The 15,786-nt window shown below is 39.3% G+C and overlaps 1 protein-coding gene across 1 annotated transcript in view; it reads left to right on the forward strand.

The window, feature by feature from the left end:
• Positions 1-15,786, forward strand: part of FAM171A1 (family with sequence similarity 171 member A1) — an 86,825-nt gene that overhangs the window by 62,129 nt on the left and 8,910 nt on the right. Inside the window, exon 5 of the mRNA XM_030944128.1 lies at positions 3,705-3,881. Coding sequence (XP_030799988.1) covers positions 3,705-3,881 — 177 coding nt within the window. The remainder of the gene's footprint in view (positions 1-3,704; positions 3,882-15,786) is intronic.

Raw genomic sequence — 15,786 nt, forward strand, 5'->3', positions numbered from 1 at the left:
CCCCTTGAGGTCTCTCCCTGCTGTTTCTCAGGATGCATTTACTTGTGATGTGTTGATCTAAGTGACTTTGAATGCTAGGTCATGTGTGTAAACGGTAGCTTGCTGGCTTCCCCCTTCCTCCCTTTGTACAAATCTGCACATCTCCTTATCTACAACCAGAAATGTGTCTGCAACCTTACTCCAATCCTTCTGTCTGCTCCAGTGAGTACATCTTATCCAATCTCATTCTACCTCCCTCTCATTTTCCTCTTCTCATCTTCAACTTTCAGTTTTCTCTGACTTTTCATACTCAGACATGATCAAAACCTCTTTATCTTTTTTTAAATGAAGGAATGCATTTGATCTCCCTCATTTGTCTACTTCCTCATCTCCTTTCTTTTTATCTGTAAACCAACTGAACAAACTGCTGGCAATGTGTGTGGGATTGCTCTTTCCTAAATCTTTCTTAAGTACTCAGCAACCCAACTTCCATTCTTGCATTTATTTAGTGATCACAGGTCTTACCAAGGCTTCAGATGATCCCATCTCATGGGAACTGCACAACCAGGGTATTGTCTTTCTCCTGTTTTACCTCCTAGCCCCCTTTAAAGCAGATTAATGCAGCCTTAGGTTTTTCAGTCTTCTGCATTCTTGTGTGACAGAAACTTTTCTGCTTGAGCACAAAGACCCTGGATTTGACTTTTAGTTTTCAGGTAAAACTGTGTTGCAAAAGATCAAAATGTCTAGCAGAGAAATGGTGTTTAAGAGACTGAGAAGAGTCGTGTTTTCTGAATACTGTGGTATTCAGTGTGGTGTAAAACACACTGCAAATGCAATGTATTTTATTATGCAGTGTAGTAGAAGTGAAATGTCCTCTGTCTCTAGTAGAAGCCTCTCCTGATGTGGAAACATGTAACTTTAAAATCCTGAAGTTGGATTGACATCCTTTTCTACATCTGCAAGTGATATGGTGATGGAAAATTTTTGGCCTGGAAAACTTTTGAAAGCATAAAAAATGAGGTCAACACCTGCTGAAGATTTTTAAATATTTTTGTTCTCAAGAGAAAAAGAATATTTACAAATTTTAGAATTCTAAAAAAACTTAGCATTGATTTGCATGGGAAATTTTGGAATTCTGCAGAACACTGTCTTTTCCCCCTCTCCCTTCTCTCCTTCCTCCCCAATTCTCTGTTTTTCCACAGTTTATTTACATGTCTATAGCATTTTGGTGAGGTCACTCCATTTAGACCCCTCAGTATTTGTCCATAAAAATTTGAAGAATTTCACTGCAAGTAGTGACAAGCCTGTATGATGTTAGCTTATTGTTCATATTAATCACCAGTTAGAGAGCAGGAGGTTGGTTTCACAAAATCTTGTCCTTTTAACCCAGCTAAACAAAACTTTCCATCATCTGCCTCAATGGACCAAGCTGGCTGATAACCATTACTCCTCTTGCTTTTAGTGGCTGCTTGTTTCTTTATAAAGAGTCATGTCTGAACTGACAGTGAATTTTATCTGATTATTTTTAAAGCTCTTTACAGGTCACCAGATGTCAAAAATGACAAGAAATAAATGAATGCTGACATTTATCGAAGTCCATTCCCATTTAATCTCTGTGTGTGCTTATCAGTTTTATAGCATGCAAGAGTTTCATAGGCATTGATTTTAATTTGCCTTCACAATACAAAAGAGAAACATTTTATCTTTTTAATGAACATTAACATACTGTACAAGGTGGCAAATGGGAAAATATTTCTTCTTGCTAGAGGTCAGTGGATTTCAGAAATTTCTTCATCTTCTAATATAAATTGTTCAGTCCAGTGCTCAGCAAAGTATTAATGCATCTTAATTAAAAATTGTGTTTCACCATCTGAATACTTTTTCTGGGACTGAAAAGTAATTTTTACAGATATATGCTATATCAAGACAGTAATAAAAGAAAAATGCAAAACTTTCAATATATAAAAATATGCAAGCAATAAAACATTATTTACTCCTTTATATTAATCTAAAATCTGAAGTTATACAAGTTTTCATTTGGAATTTGTATACACAGGAATGTCATTAGGACACAGTACTTGGCAAGAGGAAATTCTCTGATACCAGCCTGAGAACTTTAGTGGCCTAAGTCCTGGGGTCAGGCATCAATCTGACAGAAGTTATAGGTGCATGGCAGAGGCAGTGTAGTGAATGATCAGGAATAAAGAAACAACTTTTCCCTCACCAATTCCTTCCTCTGTCTTGCTGTTTTATATTCTAAAGTGTTAAGGAGACAATATTGTTTATCATTGGAGTCTGTATTTACAGATGCATGGCTAGGCTGGCAACCTTCCCCTACATCCTGGCTGAATTTTCAAAGCTTGTCTGTTTTTAATCTGCTAGCTCTGTGTCTCTCCTACGTGGCCACCTTCAGAGTACCTGTTTTCTCAATACTTTAATCCCTCTGTGAGGTCAGCATCTGCCCCTCTGTTCACAGTGAAGGCAGCATGTGTGTCACTTGCACATCAGCTGTGTCACAGTGACACCCACCTGGAAATCTGGGAAAAGCATGCATCAGACTAGATGCTTTCATTAATGAACCACATGCAACATTACTTATGGTTATTTTCCATCCTTCAGTTTGGCAGTCTTGCAAAATCCAAGGAATTTAAAATTTGACAAAGTTTTGTCACCTTTTTTCCCCTTCGCTTTATCACTTCCCAACCCATTTCCAGGTGATGTCTTTATTTGGTGAGCTGTTACTCAGAGACATCAAATTTAATAAAGGCCATTCCCCAAGATTTAACCAGAGTCACAAGAAATCATAAAGGTCTCAATGCTTTCCCACCATTCCCTCAAATATACTCATCCTATTGAACACTGTTGCCAGGATACCTGAGAATACCCTCAGGCCACGTGGTGGGTGTGAATATGCCCTCACAGCAGTGTGCAGCCTAAGGCACCAGGCATAGCCCCTTGCAAAACTGGAAGCTCCATCTCTTCCAATTTGAACTACTCTTGATATTGCTTTGAGCTCCAGATCTCGGTTTTAAAATTCAGGAGGATTTTTTTCACCTGTGTATATATATCTGTTATATCTATCCCTGTCATTGATTCATTTGGTTAAATCATTGAAGGGTTATAATGCTTTTTAGAAGTATGTTGTCATGAAGTAACATTCATTGGCATCCAGTTTAAACATAAAGAGTATATGCTAAAAATCCATTAAACATGGTTCTTTTCAGTGAAAGGCCAAAGGAAATGCAACTTGGCATTCTTAAACATGTGACTGATCATTTGTGAGGTGCCACTGGTTATTTTGGTGTTTGTTAGTTAACAATATGGGCATTTGAGGTTTCAGTGAAGACTTGTAAATACTTTTTTTGCCATGAAACTGTGTTACTCATACAGGTTTATTTAAGATGAATTAACATGAAAAAATACATGCAGATTTTTACATTGTAGTTTTTTTGTCTTTATGTTTTTCTAAAATTAGGTGAAAAATAGACCATATATATACATTTTCCTTCAATTTTGTGGCTTGGATTGGGTCTTTTTGGCAGGAGCAGGGTTGTTGGTTGGCTGGCTGGTTGGTTGGTTTAAAGTCCTTTTGCAAGGCAGGGAGGAAATTGCTGCTCCCATCCCTTGAGAATGACGTTGATGCAGTACTGCAGTGTGGAACCACACAGGTGTCCCTTGAATTCTGTACCTGCTGTAGTGACAGTGTTCATTCACTCTTTTGTCAGGAAACAGCACCAGGTATGACCTCACCCCTGTCACTGCCGTCAGCGTCCACCTCCTCAGCAGCGATGGCACCCCCGTCCCCGTCAACGGCCCCATCTATGTAACAGTGCCTCTGCCAGCCAACAGCAACCTGAAACACAATGCACACGTTCCAGCATGGAGGTTTGACCAAAAATTTGGTAGGTAACGTCTCATTGTGGTTCCCTAGATGGCTTTTGTTTTCTATCTAAAAGAAGAGACAATTGAGTTTTACTGATCAAGTAATATATGGTGTATATGCAAATATACTTAGCATTGTGTGCCAATTTCAACTAAAAGTTTTTGTAAATGTACCATTTTTCAATTAATAAATATTTTAGTTAAAAACTTGAGAGAACTGCAGTTCACCCACAGACTGAGGAGAGACATATTCACTACAGCATTGAATTGGAAGAGTGTAGAAATGGAAACTTGCCTTATCTTTGCCAGCAGCCAGCTGTCTGACCTTGCGTCCCCCTCTTGGCTCAGGTTCTGTTTCCTGCCTGCCAGATAGGAAATATAGTACTGACTTCATTTGTAAATCACTTTGAGATTTTCTAATTCTGTCAGGAAAATACATGTAAATTATTAAAATTAAATGAATTTTTAAAATGAAAACTAATGAAATATTTTGAAAGGACAGAATGACTAATTGATAAAATTTGTACAATGCACTCAAGTTTTTGTATTACAGAATAGGGTTTGCCATTGTGAACAGGAGGTTTTTCAGAAATACATGTTTTAGGCTCTTTTCAAAATTTATTTTCTTTATTTTGTTGCTAGCTGGTACACTGTACTGGCCTTCTTTACAGCTTCAGATTTTAAAGAGCAAAGGAGTGCCTAAGTCTTGTCTTGGTGATCCCCCTTCAGTTACTGTACTGTGCCTTCTGAAGTATGTACCAGATGGTTGCTAAGAAAAAGGAGAATGGAAGGTGAGAAAGGTAGATGCTGAGACAAAAAGGAGCCAGAAATATGGGTCTGTATAGACAATTGAGGGGGTTTGTCCTGCAAGCAAATGTTTTGAGCCAGCTGATGATCACACCTAGAAGTAGAGGAACAGGCATGAAAGCAGTATGTTGGAGGAAGGGAGGAAGACAGAGGTGAAGGGGGAAATAATGGTTTTGTTCATTACCTTCCTCTCTTTGTTGAAAAAAATGGGTGTATTTTCAAACAGCATGCCTATGAATCTTCTGTCAGATGTTGCCTGTATTAGAGAGTAAAGCAGTATGATTTAGTGAAGAGTATATTTGAATATGATATAAAGTAGAATAGTAGAAAAAGAGTGCAATGGATGGATTTGGCTTTTCCCTTAACTGTGGAGATTACACTTCTCTTGTGCTGACCTGGCAATAAATTTCACTACATTTTTCCTGAAATGGAATAATTCTTATGGAAACTATTTAGTTTTCCCTTGTTAAAAACAAACAACCAAAAAACCAAAAAAACCAAAGCAGGGAAGAGTGAGTTTACTTTCCCCATAAGAGGCAGTCGTGCCCCAGTCCTTCCTGTCAGCTGTGCTAGAGCTGCAGCCTGCCTCATTGCTAGTTACTCATTGCAAGTAAATGGTTCTGATTTTGATTACGTAGCTTTCTCATTTATGGCCAAATTTCCATGCCCCTGCAGTGAGGCCACAGAAGCTCTCTCTTAGTATGGAATATGGCTTTTAATTTTGTATATAAAGAGCTAGTTACCCTATTGTGTGCAGCACATATATTAGTATAAAGCAATATAGGTAGTTAATTAGTGTTGCAGGCTTGAGGCTCCCAGTCTTGAGACAAGTCCAGCCTTGCTTGATTCATGACAAACTACAGGAGCACTTGTGTTATTGGGAGGAGAAGGCATGAGGACTGCTAAATAAAATGCATCTTTGTCAGGCCACTTAGCTTCACAAAGCTGTGGAGAGCAAGGTATTGAAGAGGATATGCTCAGGCTCCAGCTCACACTTCAGCTGAAGTAAGCATCTTTCTGTGCAACCAAGGATGTTGAACAAAGATGCATTTTAAGCCCTGACTGCAGCATGCCAGTTCTATTAGAATTTTGGCAACATCCCAACCAATTTAGAGTAGCTTAATTTAATAAGTAGAGCAGCCACACTGTCTTGTGCAAGCTACTTTAACACCCTAAGCTCTGTCAAACTAGCCATATGTAGCATGAACATGGTGGTATCCTGTCATTCCACATCCCTGTTGTGCTTGGACTGTGAAGGGAGATGGATGGATAATGACTGGGATGGCTCCATACTGGAGAAATCTTTAGCTGGCAGATAAGGATTGTTGTAACCCATTTGCTCTGCCAGATCTGCGCCTTGTCACGACAGGACCTCTAGCTTTATTATTCGGATTTTGTCATTCATTTCATGGCAGCTTTTTTCAGTACTGGTTATGTTTTGGTCTCTCCCTAATGGATTTCCAGTGGCTTAAATTTTCATGCTTTTCTGAACAGTGAGTAAATGCCACAGACAGAAAACTGTGACTCTTACCAGGCACTTAAAGCACTTCTCTGTTGTGGATTTGCAATACAGGGGACACTTGTTCGTGCAAGCCATTGCTTTTGTTTAGGGTCCACGTGGTTGTCATCATTACTGCATGGAATACAATTTCTGCTCTAAAAAGCAGAAGTACTTCTCACTTTTAGAGGACATAGAGAAGTGACAGAAATACTACAGAGATATTCTAATTCTTAGTATCTCATATGTTTTGCTGAGCTCACGATGAACTAATATGAACCCAGAGGCATCTGACTGGAAGTGCAGAGATTTTTGTAGTTTCCACAAAAATGAGGCGTATTTGCATCTTATGGCAGCCAAAAATAATTAATGGCTTTTTAGGATGTTTACCATAAACAATCTGTATTTTCATGACCATGCTTTCTATCCTTGGGAGAGAAGCACGAGAAGCAGCATAGTCTGCTTAAGGCTGAGAGTGGCTCCACTGACACTGATGAAACAAGCAGCCAGAAAACACAGGCTGACATCAAAACAAGACAATCTGCTGCATCTATTTCATACTGTTCCAAATGAGATTTTTCATTATGAAACAAACCTACTGCCTTGTGTGCACAGCAAGCAAATTAAAGCAATAATACCATTTTGAATAGTTAATAAAATGAAGATCAGCTGTCAATGCCCTGGAGGTGTTTTAAGGGTAAGCGAATACAAGTAACCTTGCTCTTGTGTTGGTCCACCACCATTTCCTGCAGCCTTTCTGAGTGTTTGCAGTAATAAACACAGATGCATTGATGTTACAGAGACATTACATGTTGAAATGCAACTTAATCCCTCCATGCTGTGGACATGCCCACATCTTGTGTTTTCACACTACTGTGGGACAGTGGTTTTATTTCATGGTATGCACTTAAAAGGTTTGGACATAGAGACAGGGATTCTCATTTCTATAATCAGGAGTGCTCAGTGGGGTTTTCTGGGGTTTGGCGGTTTTTTCCCCTAACAAGTGCTGTGTTGGATTTCTCAAAATCTGAAGGGGCTGAAAAAATTATTTTTTCTTTATCCATAAACAGATGGTTGGGATCATGACTTCTTCTGTGTATATTTGCCTTGATGTCAGTAGGATTTACAGCAGTATAATTAATCTCTCTATTTTTGGACACCAAATTTCTGTTCAAAACTTCTCTCTAGCCTTGTCCTCTTAAGTCAGAAATACCACAGATCCCAGTAGAAATGAAACTTTCTATCTCCAGTGTCATCTCCAGCTCCCACCAGCTGGACTGAATAACACAGCACTTGCTCAGCTGTATTCTCCTCAGCCCCCACTTAAATGGTTTATGTTTCATGTTAAGGTGTCTGGTTTTCATTGGATTCAGGGAGCAGAACTCTTAAGTCCAGCATTCTCCATTTTAAGTCCCCTGTTTCATTCCATGTGGTATGACAGCATTATGTTGCACCTAGACCTCTAGATCCACATCTGGAGCTGTGTGAAGGAATTGAAAATTCTACCAAATATTCCAGTGTGCATAATATGAAAATGAGATTTATTAATATGATGCAGCTGCTAGTTAATTATTCCCATCCAATAATAGAAAATATTTTCAACACTGTTTTCAGTTGTGTGGCAAAGGACTCTGGACTCCGTAGTGGAAGGGTTAATCCTTAGTCCTTTTGTTCATCTTCCTTAAAATATGGCATTTCTTGTGCACTACATGTAAAATCAAGTTCAGAATACAGTATCTCTGTTCTTCCTTCTCCCCAAACACTTGTTGTACATCTTGGACATGACCTTGTTGTCTTTCAATGACTGGATTCTTTGCAGAGGAGGATGTTTCCCCAGTGCCTGAAATTCCAGCCATGTGTTCATGTAAAGTGATGGCAGAATATGGAAGAAAGTATCTTGGGGAACTCTTTGTAACTTCATAAAAAACAATGCTTTGTGTACTCCCCTCTTCTTGGTTGCTGCTTTCTGACTTCATTTAATGCCATAATAGATTTCAAAATGCATTAAAAAGTCTGGTACTTGTTTTTTCTGGGTAACGTTCTGCCGTCAGTGGTAAAATTTGTATTGATTTTTGTAGAACCAGAATTTCCAGATGTTCCTTCCTCAGCAAAATCAAGAGAATGTTTTCTGTGCTCAAAAGAAGTCATGAGGATATACTTATGTGTAAGCAGTGTTGGTGCCTACTTAAACTTGACTACAATTTCATAGAGGTGAACTCATGCTTGTTTGTTGTTCCTAGTGTTTATAGGGAGAGAGCGACAGCTACTGTCAGGCAGAAAATGTAAGCAGATTACTGTACATCTACTGGTCCAGTTCACTGTGCATTGTTTGCAAATAAGATGATTTATTAAAATCTTGGATTTAAGCTTCCCATGTGGTAGCAGTGATAATCCACCCAAAGAAAATATCATCTTTTAGTTCAAAAATAAAGCATTTCTTTTTGTTGTGAATTTGATCAATTTCTGACTGCCACCACATTCATAACCCTGTGTGACTGACAGAAAATAATAATTTAGCAGAAACATTTGCAGCCTGTCACTTGATCTGACACTGGTGTGAGTTTGTGCCTCTGACCTTGGAGAGATGGTCTGCATTTGGAGTGCATGCAGCTGCACACATGGCCTGGGACTTCATACACTTCTCCATGAGTTGTAGTGGGTTTTCTGTGCATGAGAAATGGACGTGCTCAGGATATCACATTCCTCACCCCCAAAGGTTTGAGCTTAGTATCTTCAGATCCAGAACACGTGGTTCTAGACCAGATTCAGTGGTGATATGGAGATTGGTTTGCAAAGGTGAAAATCACAGAAGTTCAAGGTTAACTATTTCTGTAGTTTAAAAATTCCTTGACTATTTGATTTTGACTTCCTTTTTAATCTCAACTGGAAAGCTTAAATTATTCTTAAAGACTATATACACTAAAGAATACAGGTTCTTGACTAACTGCTCTCAAAGATTTTCATATTTTGTGTGTTGCCATAGAAATGGCAGCTACCAAACCCAGCTTTTTACCATGTACAGTGTCGACATAATAGGTGCAGATACCATTTCAGAGTATCAGACAGACCTCAGCATTGAAAGGAGAAGAAGCTCTTCCTCTGATGCTTCACAATGTAGCTCATCGAGGTATGTTCTCACTCTCATGATTCCTCTGGAGAGAATCATAGGAGACAGCTGTGCTTATTTATTAGTGTGTGTTTTCAAAATGGAGGTTGTGGCTCACACATATGAAAGGGCATTAATGGATTGCTTAATCCTCTGCCCACCTTGTACACCATTTGAGCTGCATTTATAGCAAAGCAGATGAGGTATGGCAGGAAGGTGATGCTTTAAGGGAGCATTGAAGGAATCACATTGGTGCCAAAGTACCGTGATCTTTGTGCAAATAATCTACTAATATGTAGGCAAGGAAATAAAACTGGAAACAGATCCCTGGCTTCTGGGAGTAGGTTTTAATAATGTAGTGTCATGTAGACAGCCCTATAGCTCCACCTATAGAAGCCATGGCAGGAGAAGTTGGGAAGAGGCAGGCATCAAAACTTCAGAAATTGAGAAAACACCTTTGTGCTTATGCAGCTGCCTCAGTTGAAGAAGACCTGGAGATTAGTGGGAATCCAGGCAGGAATGGGTAGTGCTGGGATGGGGCTGGAGGGGCTGAGGACCTAGGAACCCCTTCCTCTACAGCCTTGCAATGCTTGATCAAATCCCAGTGTGCCTCTGCTTCCACTTGCAGTTTGAAAAATAGAAACTGAATGTGAGTCTGATGTGAGGCTGAAGGAAGGAAAAGGCATGCAGTGTTTTGTGCATGTGCATTTATTTATTACATGTTCTAATAATTTTGTCAGTGACTGACTGAATATGATTAATAACGTGGTAAAGCAAATTCTAAAGGCAGTATCTTTCATGTATACCAGTAACTAGGGATGGTGGTCCAACAGGCATAACTAAGCTTTTCCTTTTGAAATACAATTATTAACCAGTAATTATGGATGGAAGTAATTTTTTTTAATAAGTCATTTCTGTTCTGGCATTCTGGAAGGAAATACTCTGAGGGGGACAAAGCAATGTGAGCAGTTCTGTGTAAAATGTGCCCTGCCTTCTGCCCAGATATAATTAAGATTATTAAATAATGAAAACTCGTGTGTTCTTTTGTTAAACACTTGACAGGTGATTTAAGGGGAAAAATGAGAAGAGATGGAAAAACCCACAGAGCTTCTCAGGCACAAACAATAAATTGAACTCGTTGATTTCCTTGCCAAAATCATCGAGGTAGAATGGTAAAAGCATTTCCCTTTTAGTTAACAAAATAATGGTGGTGCTGCTAGAACAGGAGCAGGATTTAGCCCTGGAAGGGTTGTGTAACAAACTCTGTAAGAGTGGAAGAATAATGAGAGTATTGGGCTCTCAGAGCAGGGACGTTTATTTTTTGATGTTGCCTAGCAACCCTGAAAACAGAATTGTAATATTAACTTAAATACTATGAATTTTTAAACCCATGTGTATTGGGGGAAGGTAAGGAGGAGAGTGAGCTCCACCAATATTCAGGAAGGAATTTTCAACTTCCATTTCAGGCTTTTAGCTTTTTAGGAAATGAACAAAAGTAAAACCAAAAATCCCATCCCTCTTAAGTAAAACTTCCCCTCCTGATGCAGATTAGAGGTGATTTTCAGTTGGAAGAAGAAATCTGATAAGCAGCTTTCAACTGGTAGAATGAAAAGCTACAATTTATGTATGTCATAACATGCTTTAGGAAGTTCTTTTCACAAACTTGCCCTTGATTAACTCTTCATAATAATGCTGCCATTTGCAGTGTCTAAATCAATTACTTCTAGAAGCACTTTTAGTATGTTTTGAATATCCTTTGCTGTCCTACACTGTCTGATAACAACCTGCCTCATTCCTTTTGACACATGAATCTCTATTTAACCATGAATCTCTGCCTAAGCAGGGCAATCTTATGAGACATCGTAGACAGCACAAAAGTGATCCATGCTGAAAGCAAAGCACTTCTCATTAAGGAATATTTATTTCAAACATCTATGCTATTAAGCAGTACAGTTAAAAGTACCTTTCTTTTCTTTCCAAAGTGCTTTTTTCCAGGGAAGATCATCTTGTGACTAAAAATAAATTAATATTATATGGGATTATGTTTAATTTGGTTTCTTACTAATTAAATCCTCTTATTTGTCAAACCTCTTGGATGGAAATAATTCATGTTGTAAATCACACATTTTTGGTTCCCTGCTTGAGTGGGATTGGATGATCCTATTGCCAGTTAAAAGAAACAAAATGAAAAGCAAACAGTATTTGATCAATGGAAGAATTTCTACCAAAAGCTCACATGTAAAAGTAATTTATGGAAATAAACCACCATAGCTACCATATATTTAAACACAAGCAATATTTAGGCTTTATGACTGTCCTTGGGGGAAGCTGCTGGCTGCAGTACACCCATCTGACAGTCATTTACTAGAACCATTTTGGTCAGTCATAGAAAGAACACACAATCAAAGTCAGCAGAAGTCCCTGCAGCAGTGGTGATCTGGAAGGCTCTGAGATGGTCAGCTTGGGAAGTTAAACCTGAAGCAAGCAGCATTACACATCCTCCCAGAGAGCCAAGATCTGTGCTGGGGTGCCAGGAAGAGAACTCCCCTCGCAGCCAGATCACAGGAGGGGAGGTTGTTCTCCTTCTCCTTGGCTGTAGCAAGAGTCCCATGCACCTCTCCCTAGGGCAGATGGTGCTGTGGGGCACTCCTGCCTCACAAAGGCCAGTGCGAAGTTTGCCATTTGCTGAGCTGGATCAGGAGGGGATTGTCAGCATGCACAGTCACACGTGGAAGCCAGAGGGGGTCATACAATTCCCTGGATTTCACTACAGAAATCAATTTAAAATAATAAAGCCTAGCTTTAAAATATGGAAGCAATGTCTTACTCAGAGGCATCACGTGTCCATTCGTGCTGCCTGGTTCCAGCAAGCTGTCACATGGAATAGTTGATGTCTTTGAAGATAACAGGACATCTCTTTTCTGGGCAACCAGCCATACCTGCAGTGACCTGACTGTGCAGGGGGATTGTCTGGAATAGGTGTTCTTCAAAGGCTCCTCTGCAATTGCTGCCCATCTGGGCACTCTCCTTGCTGAATGTGCCATTTTTCAGTCTGATTCAGAAGTAAACCAAATTAAATTACAAAAAGGTGTTGTTTAATGCTGAATGTATCTTGAAATAGGGATTTAATGTGCAAACCATTTATTGTTAAATTTTTTCAGTGGAGGCCCCGTCTGGCCTCCATTGGCAAGTCCTAAAAGCTGTCTGAGATAAATGAGTGTGTTCATCACAATCAAAGTTACTGCAAAATATTAAGATGCTTCCCTCTAGGAGAATTTATCTCTCCTGCTCTGCTGAAGTCTTTAACTCCTCTGATATTTTTGCAGTCAGATGGATATCAGCTTTTTTTATCTGATAATTTTTTTATTGATGTATCTTTGAAGTACTCTGATTTTTATATTCTTTGCCATGTTCTCTTACCTTGCTTTTGAGTTCCATATAAGAAAGAGTGATGGGGAGATGCTTCTAAAGCTTTTTAAGAAAGAATGAAGAATAAATTTGTTAAATTACATCATTTATTCCAAAAAGTCAGTTACAGCCAGTATAATTTTGGTGAGAAAAGCATTAAGTGTCTAGGTTCTCCCCCTGCTGTTAGTTTGAGCCAGACAGCTCCCCTGACTTGAATCTTGGATCAGCGTGTTGGCTCCACTGAGCAGTAAGAGAGGAAAAAGAGGAAGAGAAATGTAAAAATGATCTATAAGCAAGAATGTATCTATATATAGAAACTTTCCATGTAGCACCAGAAAGTCTTTAAGAATTAATGGTGAATTGGTCCAAATCATGCAGTGCTTACAAACTGTACTGAGCTTGCTGTTTCTGCCCCAAAGAGGCATGGACAAGTTTTCTTTGGAACAGCACAGTCTTGAACAAAAGTAATCACTTCCATTACGTCCAGCTCTTCTTACTGGTTTGGGATTTTTTTAAATAATCCTGTATTGCTTGTTACTTAACAATTATTACAAATCAAGTATAAATATTAATAAGCAGTGAAACTCGTTGATTTTCCTGACTTGGGTGGGGGAAAGAAGTAGATGTTGTAGGATATTCAGAAAAATAACAAATTGAATTATTAGAACACAGCATACAGGGAGGTAAGCCCTCTCTTCCCTTCTAAATCTTCCTGCTAAGTTCTGCAGTTGTAATCCTGCCAACACAGAAAGAATGAATGCTGCTTGCTGTTCTTCCATTTGCAGGTTACTGCATAGGAATTGATCGAAAAATGGACAAAGATCTTTAGTGACTGCCCCAGTCTCCTCTTTTGCTTACAGCAGCGAGTGTGTGAGGACATAGAGGGTAATGAGCGTCATTTTAGAACAGGAAAACATCTCGTTTTTCACTCCAAGGAGGACTCTGCGGCAGGATAGGGAATTCGTTCTCAAGGCTGCACAGCAGTGAACTCTTGGTCACGTAAGGCAGTGTGAAAGGGTGGGAGACAGCCAGTCACGACCGGGCAAGTGGGTTTTGCTTGATAGAAGGTCCAACATTAGTCACTACAGCAAGGCATTGCATGTAAGGAGCTGCAAGAACACTGCTTGTTTAGTGATACTTGAAAAGCAACCAGGAAATTAGAACCTATAAAGGATGAAATATGAGAGACCTGGAAATGCTGATGGATTTGCAGAATACTGGAGGTATGTCAGTTCCCTCCAGTAACACCAGGTGGGCTTTCAGCTATTTGATCACAAAAGAAACAATACAGGACTTTGTGTTTTCAGCTGTTTCCACTCAAACCTGTCTTGTTGCTGCTGTTGTAAAGGATGGAGTTCTTTGCTTTCTTCATCCTGTGATGTGGGAGGATGTTCTGTTTTGCTAGTGGACTACCGGTAAGAGATGGTGAAACTTTACAAGACAAATTTAGCACCAAAGTGTTGGACAATGAAAATATTAAAAAAGGGCTGACAATGGGATTGTGTACTCATGGTTCACAGGAACCCACACTCGGTGTCACCCTGATGAAGGAACTTGGGGCAGTGCCATTTAAAAGTTAGTATTTTCTGTCATAATACACCAATTTGGAGGGTATGGTCAACAAAAGCTGCATCTCTTTTGTTTAAAGATGACCAATATTGGATGTATCTTTTACGTACTTGAAATATCTTAACCATCCATAACAGAGAGATGGAATTACATTTTTCCTTAATTTCTGCAGACCAGCACATTGCCTGGAGTATGTCCAGTGGTTACCAAGAGCAGGTGAACTAAGTGAGCAGCAGACAGGTGTGAAACCTGTCTGAGGCTCGTGCAGTAGACTCTTCTTTGCTTCCATCACAAATAAGGGATTCCTGTTGTTGCTAAAATATGAGCAACCTGAGCTGCTGCTCGTTTGCAGCAGAGCAGCTCACAGGGATAAACCTTGATAAGCCTGCAGCCTCTGTGAGCTTCTTGATGGCTGCATGATGCGGAGTATTTCTGAGCAAAAGGCTTTTGGGGAGGCAGCGGGAGGCTGCCCTCCCTGGCTGCAGCACCGTGTGGGGAAGGCATGCGGGACACAAGTTCCCCCTAGTGAGGGGATCGGTAACAGCTTCTGCTCCAGGAGGCAGCTCTAGAAATAGACGTGGGAGGTACTAACTTGGCTGAATTACATATGTCTGCACTCTGCCTGTGTGTGAATTTAAAGGGCTTCGACGTGATAAGAAAAATATGGGAAACTTAATGTATTCATCACCCAGGTCATTCCTTTTATTTTTAATCAGGTCTTTATATCTCTGTTGAAGTTTTATTTCACATTTTTGGGTATTTCAATAGCTGGTGCATATTCTCATCATCCACATCTTGCAGAAAAAGAAAAATTACAAGGTTCAAGGTTGCAGGTTTTTTTTTAACCAAATGGCATTTTAGAGACAAGATAAAAGCAATTTATGACCTTAAGGGCTATTTTTCACCTTCAGGGCTATTAGTATGACATCTTCCCTGAAACTGCATGGATAAGAGAATCTGAAGGGTTAGTGGCCATGTTAGTGGAGAAAAATAAATTGACTTTTCCTAGATTTTCTAGAAACTCCACAGAACTGTGAACAATTCCATTCTATTTTTCCTGAAAATGTTTCCCTAAGAGAGGTAAATGAATGACTACATGAAGACGTTCTGCAACATCAGTTATAAATGCCACGTATGCAAATCTGTGTACAAAGATTTTGTCTTTTTAGTACTGTAAATCAAAAATACTTGTCTTGTGTGACTTTCTTTATGAAATAACAGATTATTGCTACCCTCTACAGACTGGAAATGATACTTGGAAAACTGATAATTACATCAGTAATTCCTTTAGCCTGAACAAATTCAGTTTGGTTGCAAATAGTTGGCATCTGGTAGTAGTAGTCATCTAGATCTAGAAGTCCTCTCAATCGTGTATTCTTCTAAACCTTTCACTGTATTCAGATGGATTTATTGTTAGGCTAAGACGGTGGTTTTACATAGGAACAATCAGTCGTAGGGAGGAAATAAATACTCAAAAAAGCCATTCTTATGTGTAGAGGGTTGGCACAGGTGGATAATCTAAGGAACACAGAAGAAA

This window comes from Camarhynchus parvulus, chromosome 2 (genome assembly GCF_901933205.1).
Source record: "Camarhynchus parvulus chromosome 2, STF_HiC, whole genome shotgun sequence".
Lineage (NCBI taxonomy): Eukaryota > Metazoa > Chordata > Aves > Passeriformes > Thraupidae > Camarhynchus > Camarhynchus parvulus.